This window comes from Epargyreus clarus, unplaced genomic scaffold, assembly GCF_041222505.1.
Source record: "Epargyreus clarus isolate Ecla_fem2 unplaced genomic scaffold, WU_Ecla_fem_2.2 ptg000035l, whole genome shotgun sequence".
In the NCBI taxonomy this organism is placed as follows: domain Eukaryota; kingdom Metazoa; phylum Arthropoda; class Insecta; order Lepidoptera; family Hesperiidae; genus Epargyreus; species Epargyreus clarus.
Window position 1 is genome coordinate 9,456,380 of NW_027332240.1, and position 19,525 is coordinate 9,475,904.

At 35.0% G+C, this 19,525-nt stretch overlaps 2 protein-coding genes across 2 annotated transcripts in view; both read left to right on the plus strand.

Annotated features, from left to right (window-relative positions):
• The first annotated feature begins 732 nt into the window (after positions 1 to 732).
• On the plus strand, positions 733 to 7,045 carry LOC140756733 (facilitated trehalose transporter Tret1-like). Its single transcript, XM_073092281.1, has 10 exons — positions 733 to 769; positions 1,148 to 1,380; positions 2,109 to 2,262; positions 3,586 to 3,755; positions 4,125 to 4,242; positions 5,092 to 5,190; positions 5,355 to 5,413; positions 5,689 to 5,847; positions 6,264 to 6,446; positions 6,815 to 7,045. The coding sequence occupies exons 1-10, from the start codon at positions 733 to 735 to the stop codon at positions 7,043 to 7,045; spliced, it is 1,443 nt and encodes a 480-aa protein (XP_072948382.1).
• Positions 7,046 to 12,959: 5,914 nt separating this feature from the next.
• The window catches only part of LOC140756378 (serine protease inhibitor dipetalogastin), an 81,451-nt gene continuing 74,885 nt past the window's right edge, over positions 12,960 to 19,525 (plus strand). Inside the window, exon 1 of the mRNA XM_073091853.1 lies at positions 12,960 to 13,118. The gene's annotated coding sequence lies outside the window, so the exon portion shown is untranslated. The remainder of the gene's footprint in view (positions 13,119 to 19,525) is intronic.

The following is a 19,525-nucleotide window of genomic DNA, read 5'->3' on the forward strand; positions in this document are numbered from 1 at the left end:
GACCAAGAGATTTCTGGATGGAAGTAGATAATCAAAGCTTAAGATAACATACAGATATTTCGAAAAACACCTACTCAATTTAGGATCAATACATAAAATTAATGGCAAAAATATGTATGTACATTGTACATACAATGTTTTAAGGGTCACACCTATTTCTGCCTAATAACAGCAGTGTTCTGATTTGAAGGGTGTGGTAAGAGAGACATACCACACCCAGCTTAGTCCTCAGGGGTAGCGGCGCATCTGTGGCCGACCTCAGGTGGGAATATCTAATCCTATCTGGGGTTGATTACAGATGTCCATGGGCGGCAGTAGTCACTTACCATTAGGTGGATTGTATGCTCGTCTGCTACTCCTATATTATAAAAAAAATCGACTAGAAAAGATCAATTTGGCAAAAATTTGACAGATTGATTATTTACAATGAGCATTAGTATTACAAATGACAACATGAAAGTAGTGTGGCTCTGCGTCTTACCTGAGCTGCCTGAGCATGGTGACCGTCCCCAACTCGAATCTTTAGGCCTTTTCGATCAAACGTGCAGAACAAGATAGAGATGTCATAGATTATCACAGACGTGCCGCGAAATCGTTGCCTTGTCAACGATTAGGTTTTTGCGTTCTTCAGATCCAAATCCATTGTAATTTAACCCACATGGTCCGATGCTCCAGTGTTAAGCATGGTAGGCAGTCGAGAAACATTCTGAGTGGTGTGAGTGAATTGAAAAAATGGGGAAAATACATCAAGTTCAAACAGCGGTGGCAGGTAATTTTTATTAATATTTTCATTAATATTTTAATAGGGACTTATTAGGTATTTAATTATATTATTTCCTTTCGTATACTCGGCTTTGAAATGTTTCTACAAACAATTGCTGGACTTCTGTTTTTTACACTTGGCGGGTTAGAACATACATTATCAGTACCCTTACCATGAATTTTTTACGTTTCGACAAATATGACTGTTTTGGTATTTACGTATTTGCCCATACAAATTCCAATCAGCGCCCGATATTAAGCACAGCGCAGAATATTAATCTATCTCCCGCCTAGATTCAAATTTGCTTCATTGTATATGGTTACGGTATAGACGCTTCGTGGAGTCTTGCACATCCATTGGCTAAAACAATCGTAATCCTTTCAGCCTCTTTCGGCCCAGTCCTCACGGGCTTGCTCTTCGTATGGCCGTCATACACCACCAGTATCTACACCCATAAGAACACCACTGTGCTGTCGGCCCCAATGACCGATGTTGAAGTATCTCTTTTTGGCTGCCTCCCACCACTGGGCGCAATGCTGGGAACGGTCCTCGCGGGAATGATCATGAATACCTTTGGAAGACATAAAGGCGGGTTGATTTTGGCGCTACCTTATTTGGTAAGGGTATTAGATGTATAAGAAAAAATAATTTTCTGGTCAAAGGAAAGTGATAATGAAAGCAAACCTATTTCGGTGGAAAGATCTATAAGTATATTATGCCGGCTGACTTACATATGAGAGGACCACCTTAGTTCTCAGGAGTGATAACACATCTTTGATCTGGACGGCAATGACCACTTACCATCAGGTGGACTGGATGCTTGTTTGCTACCACAGACCTAGGTCTGTGTTTGCTTGTCCCTGTAGTTCCGGGACCAGAATAGGGCTGCGGTATCCCCTGCCTGTCATAAGAGGCGACTAAAAGGGGCTTTCGGGGTTGCGGGCGGCAAGAGTGGGAGCTCGAACTGCCCTGCTAGCGACCCCGGGAAGGACGGCGGTATGTGTGGTCGCATGCCGTCGTATACACCAGACGGTGTGGTGATACAAACTCACCTGGGCGGAGCCCGACGGGGCAGTGCGCTCAGACGACTCCGGTTGCGTTCCTTTGGAGATAGAGTGCGACCTCTACGCACTACGGGTTTAGTGTGGTAAAAGTCCCACTATAATATAATATTAAAGTTAAATATAATAATCCAAGGTTATGGTTTACAGATGCCTGTTTTATCATTACAATGACTTCTACCTTGTCTTACAACTAATTGTTCAAGAGCAAAACAACATTATTGAAAAATTCTGTAGTCCCATTACTCATTACATGACGCCCTTTATTTATATATTTATTTCAGCTCTCTTGGATTATGATAGATTGGACGTCTTCTTCAATAGTTATCCTAATAGCAAGATTTATTAGTGGCATTTCCTGCGGAGGATTTTTGGTGTATGCTCCAATTTTCATATCAGAGGTCGCTGAAGAATCTATCAGAGGAACTTTGGCTACGGGTATGAGAATATTCTTAACTTTTTAAAACACGCATGTAGTCTACCTGGTGGTAAGTGGACCACCCATGGACATCTGTAATCAATCCCAGATAAGGTGAGAGTCGTACCGCAGGCCGGCAGTAAATTTGAACACCTTTAATAACTCGACCACACCCTTCAAACCAGAGCACATGGGCATTTTTCACTACACTGGTATTAGGTAGAAATATATCAGGCGCTGGTGCCTCAGGGATTTAACCAATTAAGGGTAGTAGTAACATGAAAATTCTATTGAGAATCAAAAGGGTTTCGCAGCGTATTGTCTTTCATAATAATTAAATGCAATAATAATATTTTTTCTTCATCTAATTTACATGACACAAACATCGAAAATGCCTTCAATCAGTAGAAGTCACAAATTAAACGTAATTGAACTTTATTTAAATAAGATACATTAATTTTATCATTTGCAAAGTTCCGTAAAAGATAATATCCACTTGACAACAGGTGCTACTCAAAAATTCAGCATAAATGAACAATCGTAGAATTATGATATACATATAGATAAAAGTTATCAGAAGTGTGTTGAGATGAATTTCACTTTTTACGAATTGATTTTTATCTCTTTAGACTGGTGATCTGATCACAAGATCAATATAGCGTGCGAGCTAAAACGCAATAGAATTTAGATAACAAATGAATGGACACAATTCGTAAAGGTGATGCAATGCAAAGTCATCAATTAATAATAATAATAACACGTTTATTTCAGACGTTGGTACATCCATATGTCGTTAGTGTGTTAGTAACAATTGTGATGAAGAGCCTAAATACGTCAAATTTAATGAAATTTTAATTAGAGGAATTTAAGATCTAAGAACAGTTAAAATTAGTAAACTAATGTGAAGATTCGTTATAAACCCTATTTGGATATATCAGCATAAATAGTAAAAGGATTTTGAAAATGTTTTATATTATGTAGATTATAAGTTAATGAGAACTTAACTGTTTGAATATTTTATGACATAAAAGGTTAACAAAAACACAAATTGCCGCAGAATTTTCACCAAAACTAGATATAACATCGGAAATTGTGTATGTTATCATTATGGATGTACCATTGAAGAGTTGGATGATTTTATTAGAATTATCTATAGTATTTAAAATATAAAAAAGCGTGTTAATAAATAATAATATTTAACTCATAATTATAGAGTTAGCCCTTTATTTGTCTTGTTGTATCTTAACTGAATAAATTTACAATGTGATGGTGTTCAGTAAATAATAAATAAAATAGAGTACGAGTCTTACAATTTAGTATTAAGTAGTTTTAATTTTTTTCAGGCCCAGTAGCCTTTAACTGCTTAGGAATTCTTCTATCATACATCTTCGGTTGGTTCCTGTCGTACAAGTATATTATCTGGGCAAATATTGTCTGTTGCTGCATTGGGCTTGGCCTCATTATTATGGTAACTGAGAGCCCAGTATGGTTGATGAGGCAGAATAGAGAAGAGGTTAGTTGATATAACATATGACGTGTTTATTTTGTCTTACTTATAATTTTTTTTTGTGATGAGAATGTTTGGTCACGGATGTCCTATGATTAGACGGTTTTCTATTTTCGTCGTTTTTGTAGCCAAACTTATGTTTGGCTTATATTTTCTATAAAATGAAAAATAGTATCTTATTTCTTTTTTACTTCTCTCTCTTGCTTCTTGATCTTTCAGTTCAAAGAAATCCGAAACTATAATAAAACGATTTTAGATATATTAAAAATTTCCTTTAGTCTACACACCCTTAACTCGTTATTTTATTTGCTCCAATGGTTTCATTACATATTGTGCTGTAAGGCTCTTAAATCTAACTAGTATTTTTGAATACAGGACGCTCGTCGAGCCATTGCTCATTACAGAGGCTTATCAACGGAATCTAAGATTGTTCTCGATGAGATATCAAGACTGAAGGCGCAAATCGATCCTGTGGAACTTGTTTCGATAAATGGTGAGATATTAATTAACGTTGAATATAAGATTAGCCCATTGGAATAACAGAATGAGATTTCTGCTTAGTGTGAGTTTTCTGTCCTCTACTAAAGAAAATTCTAAAATTATTTTTCATTGTCATTTCTTTCTAATTACGGTATTACATAAATTATAATTTTTTTACATTGCAAAAAAGGATTTTAGTAAGACCTTGTAAATAATTGTTTTAAGCTTAAAACTTCATACAATAACTCTAGTTGCAGTAATACATTAATTGTTAATGTAGTTGTAACTAAAAGTAATTTCGAATAAAAATGCAAATCACCAAACTTTGACGTGAGTCTTCATCAGTAGTTGTATCTTTCATCCGTATCTGCCGATAATAATATTAAATGAGATTTGATATCTCGATATTGTTTGGAACGCAGAAAACACCTCAAAGTATTGATTTACCTGGTTGATAATTTTGATATTTTAGAGGCATTTCAATCATGAAAGTATCACTATAAGATAGTTTTAACTACTAGACCAGTTTATACGATAGAGATACTGCCGATTGCATTCTGCTTTAGTGATGTGTGTTGGTCTTATCTATGGTGTGGCTATTCATGTCGAACTAAGTTTAATGTCTACATCTCAGTCGGTCTCAGGATTGCAACATATTATCTGGGTTGTCCCCATTTTGAAGGCTTTTGTCATCACTTAATGGTTAACAAATAATAGAATTAGAATAAACTCATTTGTAATCGAATTACTACATAGGATTTATTACATTAGTCCCACCTGACCCTATAGAATATGCTTTGACTTCAGAAAATTAATATAAATAAAATTATCATGTACGAGTTTAATAAAATGTATTTTTCAGATGGAAGCATTAAGGCGGAAGAAGCTGAGAAAGAAAAATTGAACGTGGATGAAAATGTTACTAAAAGTCCAGAAAAAATATCCCCTCTCAAAACACTATGTAAGTTCATTACCATTTAAAAAAAATATTTCAAAATTATATTACCGAATTGCTTATAATAATTTCGTAGGCTTTGATAATGAGATATGGAGGCTAGTTGCTAAAGTATTTACTAAATTTAGTTTATTTGATTTTTTATTTCAATTCGATAATTTTTTTTACAGTTATTTCACCATCCTCTCGACGTGCTTTTACTGTTACTGGATTGACCTTAACGTGTCAGGTATTATTTTTAACTTGATTGATTTTTTAAATATTTCATTCTTTATTATCATAGATTGATTTTATCCCACCGAGGAGTGATTTTTTTATGTGTAAGTATGTATGCATGTGTGTTTCATTCCTTGGCATGTCATACAGCCTAAACGGCTTAACGGATTTTAACATACGATTTGTCCTTGGATTCGTCTAAATTGTGGGAATTACATAGGCTATATATTTAACAAATCCGGTTTTTTTACTTTCTGAATCATTATCTAGCTATTTACTTTTTTTCAGGTCATGATGGGCATTATAGCAGTGCAAGTATTCGCACAAGATATCTTCTCGGAAGCTGCACCCACTGTCTCTTCTCACTTCTGTTCTGTAGTATTTGCTTCTGTATTACTTATCGGCAGCGTTATAAGTGCGCTTTTCTCTGATAAATTTGGGAGACGAGTAAGTAGAACTACTGTTTTTGGAAAAGATCATGACTAAATTAATTAATTAATTAAATAATATTAGCTTTAAATTTAATGATAGTGATAGGTATATACAATAATATACATGTCTTTAAAGGGATTGTAACTAATTTATGAATTAAGTTTTAAATCTAAAAAAAAAACACTGTCAATCGGCAATTGGGCATTAAAATAGAAGATAAAAAGTTTTGCTTATTTTAAGAGGCCAAGCAATAGAGCAATCATGAATTTATTATAATTGTCAACGTATTATATGTGTTTGAGATTTAAACCTCATCGCTAGGCTATATTAGACTAGATTTCAGTATCACTGATGATTATGGTGCTTTTTATATTATTAGGACAATTAATTTACTTTAATACATCTTATTGTTAACTTTGATCTATTTCCAGATACTGTTGCTCCTGTCAGCGGTGGGTGTGGTACTTTGTCTCTTCTGCATGGGCTTGCTACTCCAGACTAACCTCCTACCACCCTGGGTGACTGCTATCATCATCCTGGTGTACTGCTTCGCGTTCATGTTTGGCGCTGGCAGTGTGCCTTACGTGCTTCTTGCAGAGGCTTTTGTACCTGAGGTAAGCAATCTATTTTTTGATCTTCTGTAAGATGAATCTTCTCGAAGGAGTGCAAGTGTGTTTAGTACATCACCTATTGATATATACAAATTATTGCGGTTCATAATTTACCTAACATTGGTACAACAATATTGTTGTACTGATCCTACCAATTGTTCTATGGGTCTGAATTAGGACTTCAAATCGAAATTACTAGAAATTTGGAAATTTTAAAAGATTTATGTTTATTTTTATTAAAAGCAAAATTTTAGGGGTTTTCTTCCTTTTCTAGGACAGACTCTAAGCAGTTTAATAAAAGCTGCTGATGGATGGAGAAGATATTTCTACAGAAATAATTTCCTTACTATAATTCTTACTTTATCTTCCAGGTTCATGGCGTTGCTTCGATGCTCCTCATGGAATGGGTCTGGCTTCTCAACTTTGTCCTGTTGGGCATATTTCCATTCCTCGTTAAGTACTTCGGCATCCAGGGAGCCTTCTACTGCTTCGCTATCTTCGGGATCCTGGATATCTTGGTGGGGATCTTCCTCCTGCCCGAGACTAAGGGTCTTACGAACGATCAGATACAAGACGCTTTTCTGAGACGGCGAAGAATTTAAATAATTTTGTATTTTAAATACTATGTGGAAGAACACATTTCAAATTTTCGAAGTTCGTTGGTAATGGTGATAATAATTAGGTTGGTAATAGGTTATAGGTATAGGTTATAGGTTGATAAGAATGAACTTGAACAGAAATAAAGTGTGTATGTCGTTCTTAAGTTAAAAATTGGTTTAAGTAAACAATTAACAAGTTAATAACTAAATATATTTTGTCGAACTTTCTTTTACGTTATAGGTAACTGGTGGTATCTATAAAAACGTAAATCCTTCCTGGATTCTTGATTAATTAATAATTTTCTTATGTGTATAATAGTGTGTATTTTTATTGTTTAAATGTATGTGTATAAAATTATTTTACAAAATTAGGTAGCGAGTTATTATAATGTCGTTCTAATTTCATTTTTTTATTTATTTTTAAGAGTAATTGCAGAACTTTCTAATTTAATAATTTATGATTATAATTTAAGTATGTGTTAAGTATTTAATTTATTGTAAGTAACTTTTAATGACGTTAATTCATTTTCGTTAACATTGTTTTTATTGTTATTAAAGTACTATATTTGTCTGTTGTAAATAGTAAATTAAGTTTGTTTTTATTAAAGGTTAATATAGGTTTTATTATATGTTAATAATAAGATCAATATAATATAGTAATCTTAAGGTCTTTTTCTGGATTTATGAATAATTTATCCTTTACCTTTAAAATTGTTCTTAAATATGTGGTTCGTACAGTTTGTAGTAAGTAAAAGATGGCAATAGTCAATGACCATGATGGCAATGACCGTCTGCCTTATCGTACATCGTATATCGTACACTGATGCTTCTTTTGTAAAGAAAGTTCTCAAAAATTATGAAGTCTACTAATCCGTACTTGGTCAGCGTCGTGGACTATCTCACCTTTCTCACTCTGAGAGAAGACCCAAGCCCAACAATGGAACAAAATTGCGTAATTAGTAATGAAGAAATGATTTTCATGTATAGTAGTTACTTTTTTTTTTTTGACGAGGGGGAAACCTTCAAAAGGTACCCACGTCATGGAAGTGGCGCCGGGTTATGTGGGATTTTTACCGCACTAAAACCCCCCCGGTGGCCGTCCTCAGCGTTTGGTGGAGAATTCCGGGATCTCCAACGGAACACAACCTGAGTCCTCCTAACGCGATGCCCTTTTATCGGGCTCTGCCCTGGGGGGAGCAATTTACGCTCCTCTCACATCCCCTGGTGATTACAGCGATATGCGACCACACAAAACCGCTATCCTTCCCGGGGTCGCTTGCTGGACGGTTTGAGCTCCCACTCTTGCCGCCCGCAACCCCGAAAGCAGCCCCTTTTAGCCCTATTCTGGTCCCAGTACTACAGGGACAATGTATAGTAGGTACTACCATGCAGGTTAATGATACTAAAAATATTTTCTATAGTACATTCTAACGTTGTATTGGCTATCGAAAGCTTAATCAAAATCAAAATACAAACAAAGCGATGGAATCGATCGAACAGTCGAACTATTCCGACCAAAGTTAATCTATTAGCGACTCGGTTTGAACTAAATTTAATTAAAGTTAACCAAACACACGGTACTGCTATCCGTGTACGTAAGAGCGTTTCATACGAGCGGCGGTTTGAAGGATTTCTAAGGTTATATTGATACAATAGTAGTGATTCTTTATATGGAACGTCTTCAATCTGTGGCCTTGTGTGAACGCCTTTCTTTGTATCCACTACCAAAGAGATCACACTTTTTTCGAACTTAATACGACCGTAGTGGTGCAGCAATCATCAAAAACACAAAAGTCACAAACGATACTCCGATGGAACTCCGTAAAGTCAGATATCGGTCAGATATAATCCACTGTTGTATGACATTTGTGTGACTATCAATATTCGCTGTAAACAACCTGGTATGGCACAATATAGGAACGATTAAAGGAAAATATATTCAATGAAAATATATTCATTGTAGCTAAAGCAATAATTAACACAAACGAACAACACCTCACTCAGTGATCAGCGTAAGACGTAGTATGGTAACATTGGTGCTAATTTTCATTGAGTCTACTATACTACGTACAAATTAGTTTACTCAGGAGGCCAAATTTTGACTGTATTTTTAATGCCAAGTAGGGATTTATGCTTTGGGAAATTTGTATTTCATAAGTGTTGTAATCCTTAACCATTTAAATTAGTTAATAGTAGTAGTAGTAATTAATTAGTTAATAGTAGTAATAGTAGTAGTAGTTAGTTTTAAAAGTTTAGCGTTCTATCAGCGCGCCGTCTGAAGCCGCACTTAGCAAAACACGAGAAGTTCGTAACATATAATAATGTGTTTCTTGCTACATCGGTGTGTGTTTCGACCTCACTAATGCATGCTAAGGCATGAGCGAGGATGGTTTGACCACAATCTTGGTTAACTAGCAAGGATTTGGGTGCTTGTATAGTCGGGAAACCGGGTTTGATTTACTGATCTGTATAATCTACACTGTTTTATCTGTGATACAGATTACCTGATGATCACAGATCGTAGATGATATTTTGAAGGTGGTAGAACTCTTTGTAGCTTGACTCCGGCGGCACCACCGCCACACCTATTTCAGCCTGTTTTTTAGTTTGAAGATTTTTTATTTCTGCCTATTTTTTAGTTTGAGGGGTGTGGTAAGGAAATCGTTTTTTCTGAGGCATTCCACCTTAGTCCTCTTGGATATCGGCGCATCAGTGGCTGACCTCAGGTAGGAATCTTATCTTATCTGGAGGCCGAGAACAGATGCCCATGGCAGCAGTAGACACTTACCATCAGGTGGACTGCACGCTAGTCTGCTACTCCTATATTATAAAAAAAACCTACATGTTCAGGAGTTCTGGAATTCTTGAGTGAATAATTTGAGTTCTGAATAACCCATTAAATACCAAAAGTCAAAGTAAATGATAAATTAATTCACAGTTACACTTATTATATCACCAAATCAACTTTTAATATCGCTGTATGCAACTTATATAAATGTAGAGTACACCTCTATGTGCTCTATGTAGAGACGTAATTTATAGTACCCTTCTAAACGAAAGTTGTCGGTTTTCCTGCGGCTCCTCGGTTCGCACATTTAAAAATAAGTAAACTAGACTGCCTATAATTTAAATAGAGAGCAACGTGTCTTATAAATTTTTAAGCCGCATACCAAGCAATTCAGCGCGTGGTAGAGATAGAGGGGTATTGTTTGTCGTGATTGGTGGATTTGTAGAGCAACTATTGTAGAAGTACCTAGTCACTGCTACCTATAGTTATTTGTAAAGGACTTCCTAATGTCTAGGTATGATCTATCTATCAGAAATTTACCTGAGAGAGATCATAAAGATTACAGACGCTGCTTTTGAGATATATAAGGCCTCATATTAGTGTCTTTACCTATCAAAGAATGACCAATAATGGGTCGTGGGTAATCTACCTGATGGTGCGGAGCAACTGCCGTTCATGGACATACATCAAGTCCATAGAGGATCTCAGTGCTACCCTCAGAAAGGAGATTGGCTATTGAGGTATTGAGTAATAAGTTGAAAAACGTTCGTTCGTTTGCTGGGACGTCTTACCCTCCGGGCGCACATATATTGCGGCAATGTCAACATAAGGGCGGTGGGCAGGAAATTCGGGTCTCGAGGATACCCTCTTTGCCCGGGCAGATTCTCAGGTGGTAAATACCCCCCGGATTCTTGATATTTATTCATAATAATATAATGTTATTTAAAACATAATAAAATAATGAACAAATATTAAAAATTTCTATCATCCCCCTGTTGAGGGGGTGATTCGGTAATTATCGCGTCGTTGTACCGAGCGGACGGTCGGCCCCCTGATGGTCGGGGGTCGCCAGCCCTGGGAGCTCCCGCGGGAGCGGGCGCCCCGTAGGTGGTCGATCGTGTAGGGGCGCGAACCCCTTTAAATGGGAGTATGGTCCGGCCTCCGCCCGCTCATACATTGAGCGTGCGAGGCGGACCACAAACTCCTCGACCGTTTCGATCTTAAGGTCGCGCCACACCACTTCGTTCCTGACGTAGCGACCCGCCCCCACGATTGCTCGTAGGGCCAGGTTCTGCTGGGCCTGGAGACGCTGGCGTTGCGACCTAGATACCAACGCGTACCATGCCGGCGCCGCGTAGGTAAGTCGTGAACGAATGTAGGTCTTGTAGATCCCTAGTTTCGTCCTTAACGGTAACCTGGATGTAAGCACCGGTCGGAGCATCGCTCGGGCCGCTCGGGCCTGGTGGATCGATTGTTCCACCTGCGGGATCATGTGCAACGAGCGATCGATGTTACATCCTAGGTATTTAACTATTGGCTGCCAAGCTACCTCCGTGTCACGGAGCCTCAGCGGAGCCGGCATGATACGCTTGCGGCTGAACAGTATTGCGACTGTCTTTCCGACATTGACAGCCATGCGCCACTTATCCAGCCACATAGGTAGTAAGTCGAGCAGACGCTGCATTCTCCGTGCAGCTAAGTCCGCTCGGCGGGACGACGCGAAGTACGCACTGTCATCTGCGAACAACGCGAGCATAACGTCGCGCTCCCAGTCTTCCAGGTGACCTTGGAGAGTGGGGGCGTCGTTGGTGTATAGAGCATAGAGCCACGGAGAGAGGCAGCTTGAAAAACGTCTCACCCTTTTGAATCCCTTCAGACTAGAACACAAAAATCCCTGACATTATTAGGCAGAAATGGGTATGGTGCTTTTAGAGTTAAACCATAAAGGCTCTACCTTTAAACCTGTACCTTTAAAATGTGATTTATGCTTATAATTACGATTATAAGCATAAATCACATCTATAGCTAGTGATTTTCTTATCAACTTGTTAAGCATTATCGATTGATCATAAAATGTTTACGATACCTCATCACAAGTAGATTAAAATAGAGAATGGATGAATTATGAACAGTAAAATATAATTACGAGTAATAGTTGGTAGAGTCATTAATATAATTGTTTGATAATGTAATGTTAATGTAAAAATTAAATGAAATTGCTTGTAGAGATTGTCTGATTAAAGATAAAAATTAATTTTGCAAGAAGTAAAAAAATGTTTAGTTAAAAAGGTAAAATTTCATAAAATGAAAGTTTAAGTAAAACTTGCGATTATCTTTGTACTAAATTTGGTATTAAATAATTACTAGCCAAAGAATTTCGGGTTTGCATTCAAAACATCCGTTATTAAAGTAGTCCAAAAGGTAATGGTGCTACAATATGGGGCCTAGTGTATGCCCTAGCAATACACAAAACGTCAATGTCATTTCATACGATGAAATAATTCACATATAGTACTATATACGTTACATAAAATATTGTCGTTGTCAAGCCACCATTGTCCCACTGCTGGGCATGGGTCTCCTCTTGGAGTAAGAGGTTAAAGCCGTAATCTACCACGCTGGCTAAATAGATATTAGTAGACTTCATATTTTTAAGAACTCATTATTAAATAACTTTCTGGAGTATTTTCCTCACGATGTCTCCCTTCATCGTTTTATTAAGTGATAATGAATTTCTAATACACATATAACTTTGTAAATCAGTTGTGTATTTGGGATTCGAACCTCGGACTTTCCAACTACGATTACTCATTAGTCTGTCACTTTTATTATATGGCTCTAATTCAAGCTAAATTTGAAAATAATAATTAACCATTAAAACAAGAAATCAGAGGAAAAATTTAATTAAGACACGTAATGGTTGTGTTTCTAAGCAATCCTATATTGTTGAACTTCCTTTACTGCTTATAAAAATAATAAAAGCGCTATAAAAAACTTTACCACCATCAAAGTACCAGGGTCGCATAACAACGCGGCGGTTAGCTTAGCGCGTCATTCGAAAACGCTTAGAAAACGGAGAGCACCAATGTATCGGACTTCTCATTAACCCAGAAAGCGCTGGCCGGCGACTACTGGCAGTGAAAGACGATGGAAACTAGTATACGAGGTATAATAGCTTAGGAGGGACACTGGCTTATTCAGTTTGCGCCGGGACGCCGGAGGAAACGCACGTGTCGTGTCCGATTGCGATTTCGAGTGAGTGTGAACGCGTATTCCCGGATTATTTGTGTAAGTCCCATTAAACTTTTTTCTGGAAAATAAATTTGAATATTTTTTCGAAAATCAAAAGTTACGCTAAAAGTTTGTTTTGCGAAAGTTCAATATAAGTTAGCGGAGCTTTGAACAGTTTTAAAGTTTAAGTAATTAAGTGTAAGGTCGGTAACGGTTTCTTAAACGAAATTATTGCAAGACTCATTGATATTTAATTAAGTTTTCTCAAAGTTAACGGGTTTTAACTAACTCAATATATTGTGAATAAATTGCGTCCTATGTTGAGCTATAAAAGTTTGGAACACGCTGCCACTAGATAGTATTAAACGGTATTAAATATTTTTCAATTATATGAACATCGTTATAAATTTATGAATGACTGATTTAATTTATTACATTATTAATTAATTGAGCAATGAATTTATGGTCTAAATCAAGTACAGTTAATTTATTAAGATTTGGGAACAGGTGGTTATAGGGTACATTGGCCACCTCAGGTGATCTACCCTGTTAAGTTGAAATATATTATAATTTTTAAAATTATTTCTTTAATTGCTTTCAAGTATATTTCTATTTTAAAAATAAGCATCTCGTTATAATATGGTAATCTGCTTATATAGTTGACATACTTAAAAGATTCTATTCAATATTAATCTCCCTTAATCTGAACATAAAATAAATTTAAATTTAAATGAAAATAAAAGATTTAAGATACGGAAGAATATCTTTTAATAAAATTCTCGTGATGAGTCTAAAAAAACTAAATAAACTTGAACCTCTAATTCAACTAGCTTTATCAAAAATACGGTTCTAAATATAAAAGTCGTTCAGATCAAAAATGGCCTCTGGCTATTTATACCTTGATTCTATTTTCTTAATGCACGAACGGGTTTCAGTCAGGGTTGATACTTAACTTGTTATCCAAATACTTCTTAAATTTAATCCAAATACTAAAATTTGTTTACTAGTAATAAAGAACAAAGAAATAAAGAGGCAGTCAACAGAAATTAAAATAATTTCAACTTCTGAATAAGTTGATGTGATAGTTATCATAAAAACCATCAATTTATAACTATACTTAATAAATTAATATTTTAAAAATACTAAAGATGACAAAAATATTATTTATATTTCTAGTCAATATAAAAGGTTTTTTTTTTAATTAAAATAATCTTATTTTTACTTTTTTCTCAACAAACATACTTTCATTAAGTTACAATATTGTGAAAACATTTATAATGCCATTATGAGCTTTTTAAATTCCTTAATAAACTGTAATAGTGATAATTTTACGTGTAAACTTTTCACAGAATTCTAATATTTTACTCAAATTTATTTACGCAAATCCTGATTTTGACAACCCTATCCGCCGGAGCCTCGTTAGGCGGTTGTTTTACATTCAAAGAAATTGCAATGTCGCCAACGAGCTGAGCTTACGGTAAATGATCACTGGTGGTCAACCACCATCGTTTAGCTGCGAGTTACCATCGGTAAGCATTGTCGTTAGAAGTGGTTCGGAAGTAGAAAATTTTGTTTGAATAAACAATAGATGGAACCTTCATTTGAAAAAAATCCTAACAATTCTTTTGATTCAGAAGACTTGTGTCCAGTAACGGAATAATAATGATGATAATAATGATAACAATGATGACAAGAAAAAAAAGAGAAGAGAAAGGAAACTAAGAAAATACAAAATAAAAAAACAAGTGAATAAGTAAATGAAACAAAAAAAAAAGAAATAGACATACAATCGCAATTTATTTACTAACAGATAAAACGTAATTGTTTAAATTATATTTGCAAAGAAAATGAAAGACGTGAAAGTAATGGTTTTTGTGAAGCTATGAGTTTATCTCTACTTTCATTATGATCGTAAAGGGCGTAATAGTTATAACCTTGCTTGTCGGCCCTTATAAAACAACCACATATGAGTATTGAGTACTTTTAGATAGATTTTCTATTTTTAGTCTCCTTTACAATCGTCTTACGGATAGTAAAATTTATACTCTTTATGTTGTTGTTTAAGTATCCAATCAGTTCTATTTTGTTTAAGATAACTATGCTTTCGATGAATATATAAACTAAGGTGTCTACAGATATCTATAGGATACAATATTTTCTTACTATCATAAGGATTGCATGCCAATTACCCAAATGAAACGATATCTTATACAGCGGGTTCTTTGAGTAAAGCGTCTGAAAGTCGAGGCTATTCTAGTAAGCTATTTATCCTTGTCAATATTGTCAGATTTGTCTCTATTGTTTCCATAACATATCCATTTCTCTTTATCGGGAGATTTCAAGTTATTAAAATATATGTCTTCATCTCATATAAATGATAAATATAACTATAATAAATTTATTCCTTATTCCGAAAAACAGAAAATTAGCAAATTGTAGATAAAACCAGAAGCGGTGAAACAAGTAAAGCTAGCCTTTCCCAAAATCAGTTTATTCTCATCTCAGCCAATTAACACCTTACCCAATAAATAAGATAAGCTTTGCATAGTTCTAACGAATCTTAAATCTAAACTTTTATTTAAGGATGGGGACGAAAAAATACTGGTTTCAGATAAGTTAGCGAGGAATGCATTAATTGTTCAGTTAATTATAGGCATTCAGAAACTGCCCTCTCGGGTTTGCGCTAAGAAGAAGGATTACTCAAGGATTTAAGTGTCGAAGTTTTTGCGTACTCTAGAAAATCTTTTTGTATAAAGACCCAAACGTAACTTGTTGACATGTTTTTTTTAAACGAGCCTTTTACTAACGTCCTTTTTTGTTTTTATATCAGAAAGTTGCTTCATATGATGCCCATATCATTGTTGATTGGGGTGCATAAAAATAATAATTGGTCTGCCACCCGCCTTGTTGGACTGAGAATATTAAGTTATAATTGCATTGTCATTCAAACCAAACCCATCTGAAAAATAAAGTTTGGAAAATCCAAAAGTGCACGACTCATAATGCTCATTTAATTATGAAATATAAAAAAAAAAAAAACTTAAGTCGTTCAAAATTAATTGCCGAAAAAACAGCTGTAGTAGGAAGAAGGTACTGCACAAGCGCCCCTGGTGGAATAAATGTACATAATATCTATAGATACATCACCATCCATATGTTAATTTTCTATGAATATAAATAGATGTACAGTCTTGTAGTTTTCGTTTTTTATTAATTGTAATTAAACGACACTGAAATAATTAGCCATTTGCATTCAGTGACCTACAATCGTCGATTAGAATTTTTAAAAAAAAAATTAACTCAAATGATGGATTTTTTCACAAGTTACGGTGTTTTCAGGTTTCACACATGACGGACAGGAATTTTTTTTTACCTATTTTGGTGTTTTTTCCAATTCTATTGCAGTAAATCAATTTTTAAAAAGTATGGAATTAATCTCCATTAAATTATCTCGACAATAGTATGCAAAATATCTTGATTCCGTGAACTATCAAGGCTATAATAATAAAAATAGCGGCCAAAATGAAGCGAAAAAAATTTTTCGATTGTAAAGCACTCTCTGATGCTTCGCATCATGAGTCGTGCAATTGCAGCTCTTCTGCTAAATTTATTTAGAATTTCATCACATCACATCACATCACATTAATACGAACTAACAAAGCAAGTTGAATAAAAGTTTGTAAAATTCAGAGAAAGAAAAAATATTATAAACTAAATGAATAAAGTCAAGTTCAGAAAGCAGACAAGACAGACAGACAGTACAAAGTCCATAAGTCGCTAAGATCATATCTTTCCCGTGAATTATTCGCAATGTCTTCAAGTCTCGACATGCCGACAGATTGATACACATTTTAAAAACTTTTTACATTTCGTAACATGCAAATAAATTCACTTAGAAAATGGCTGTAATTTTGAACTCGCAGATAAATTCCACTTTTATTTGTATGTGTACAGGGCTAGCGGAGGTAAATTATTAAACTCATCTAAAACTTGCTGCAGACAGAGAATGTCTCCTAGATGCAATTAAATTTAATCACCACTTTCCACTTGAGAGTGCACTATCGTCTATTTATAACAAAGAATTAAAAGAGCTTTTAGTCATCAGGAATGACCTTAATAAACTCATAAGAGCATATTAATACGATACTCCAGACATTTTCTGCTGTATCTGATGACTTAATCGTTCAGGACGATTATTTTTATAAGCCTCAGGCGCAAAGTAATTTCCATTAATCTCAACTTACACATATTACTGCTCATTTTATGCTGTCCACTCCCACGCTGAATTAAAAATGAGACAAGTTACCAAAATTGGTATAATCGGGACTTTTAGTTCGTTGAGATAAGTTCAACGACCGGGAACATTTTGTATGACTTTATTATGTGTATTTGCATCAACTTTTCGTGACCCTGAATCTTTAGACTGCGGTATTAAGTCGTAGTTCTTGATATTCATAAGCATCCATAACAGGAAATTAATTTACAAATATTATATTTGTAAAGAAAAAGTTGAAGTTGAAGAATTATACATTACAATTATAATAACAATATCTTGAAGCATTTTAATAACGAAAGTAACAATAAAGTTATAATTAACGATAAAGGTTGGATAGTATAAAATGAATAGATATAATATGTTTTGTTAGAAGAATATAATATTTAGGCAGATTAAATTATTTTAAATCAAGATCAATCAAACGGCGTTGAATTAGCGTGGAATGTTAGTGCACCTGTATACGATACTTGTGAATATTTGAGATCAACTGATATATCAGATGACAGAAAAAAATCTGGCATACCTGCAAATTAAAGGAACACATCACACCAAAATACCAATGTAAATTAGTAATGAGATAAAGATGTCCAACTGAAAGTAAAAGTTTTTTTACAATATAGCAGTAGCAAGCGAACATACAGTCCACCTAATGGTAAGTGGCTATTGCCGCCCTAACATTTGCAATCAACTCCAGATATGATAACATTTCTATTTGAGGATAGCCTCAGAAACATTGCTTGAGGAGTAAGTTGGAACGCCTCGGTTGAATGTGTGTACCTTACCACTTCAAAACGCAACACAGCAGCGCTAGACTTTGCCGTTAGTAGGCAGAAATAGGCGTGGTGGTGTTCCGTCCGGAGTCTAACCACAAAGGGTTCTACCACCAACAAAATATTGTTCTTTACAATAATCTTGTAATAACCTGTGCAGTAACAACTAGAAGCTGTAGAGAGTAAAGTATTAGAGCTTAGGTGAACATTTATTTTGTAATAAAAACAATTAACCGCAATCTCTCGTAGAAAGCGATAATGCGACAGAGACACACTTGCCTAGAATAATGATCTCGTACTTACTCCTACCTTGAAATGTGCTTAGTCATACGCGGGTACAAAATCGACATATTCGTTAAAACAGACGGGCTACCTGATGGAAAGTTACTATGGACATTTGCAACATCCGAGGATTCAATGCATCGCTGGCTTTGGAGGAGAGTTTCCTTTTGCTTTTTTTTTAAGAGCCCTCTGTTACTTTCATCACGGACAATCTGCAGTGGAATCACAAAGTTTTTTACCACATTTTTTAAAATAATTGTTTCAAAATAACTTAAAAGATTTGAACTGAAACATGTCACGGCGAGCGTGCAAGTAGTTAAAAATAAAAGGTCGATATCCTTTAGCATTTTGTGTGGGTCTGAATTTGCATAGTTAGGTGCGCTTGAATCGTGTTTACCTGGAGTACAAACTTCGTAATGTTCATTGCCTTGAGCGCTCCCTGCTGTTGAAAGCTGGTTAATTATATTAAATTTCATATCTAATTCTATGAAAGTGCATTGGTCTTTGTTAGTAAAACAAAGCTTGTTACTAACGTGCACTATATTGAAGTTATCTTCATTATTTCTGTTATCCCTTTGTAATTTTATGTTGCAACGTAATATAATATTAATAACGTTAATTTAGTTTATGTTGTTGGGTCTACGAAGTGTGTTTATGCGTTAAGCGCATGGTTACTTCGGTACAAAGTGCCTGCATAATTATAACATTTTCTTTTCATTGTAAAATGTCCTCTTTTTTTTAGTTAAAATTACAAAGTATTTATTCTTTTTAGGTGCGAAATTCAGCCAGTAAAATTTAACCCCAAAAATAATTAGGTCATTCATAAACAAATTTAAATTTAATCCAAAATAGCGATTCACCTCAAACCCTTTAAAGTTTACAATTTAAATTTGAAAATAAGTTATGTAATTTTTCAAATGATTCATATACCTACCTATCCTTTGAAGAATCGATGGATTGCTTAGTAATTTTAAGGGAACCAAAAATATTGATTACCATTTCATAGTAACAAAATAAAAGTTGAAGAGAAAACTAGTAAATACTGAAGAGAAATCCGCAATAACTGATGGCAATTAATAAATCGTTTGGATAGTACCAGTGGTAGCAAATTGTTTGTAATTTCGAAGTAATGTAAT

What these genes read in the sequence shown, in the direction of transcription:
- LOC140756733 (XM_073092281.1), top strand. Translation starts at nt 733, where the DNA reads ATGGGGAAAATACATCAAGTTCAAACAGCGGTGGCAG. An exon ending in TTTTGGCGCTACCTTATTTG is followed by an intron (nt 1,381 to 2,108) that starts GTAAGGGTATTA and finishes TATTTATTTCAG; the next exon opens with CTCTCTTGGATTATGATAGA. An exon ending in CAGAGGCTTTTGTACCTGAG is followed by an intron (nt 6,447 to 6,814) that starts GTAAGCAATCTA and finishes TTTATCTTCCAG; the next exon opens with GTTCATGGCGTTGCTTCGAT.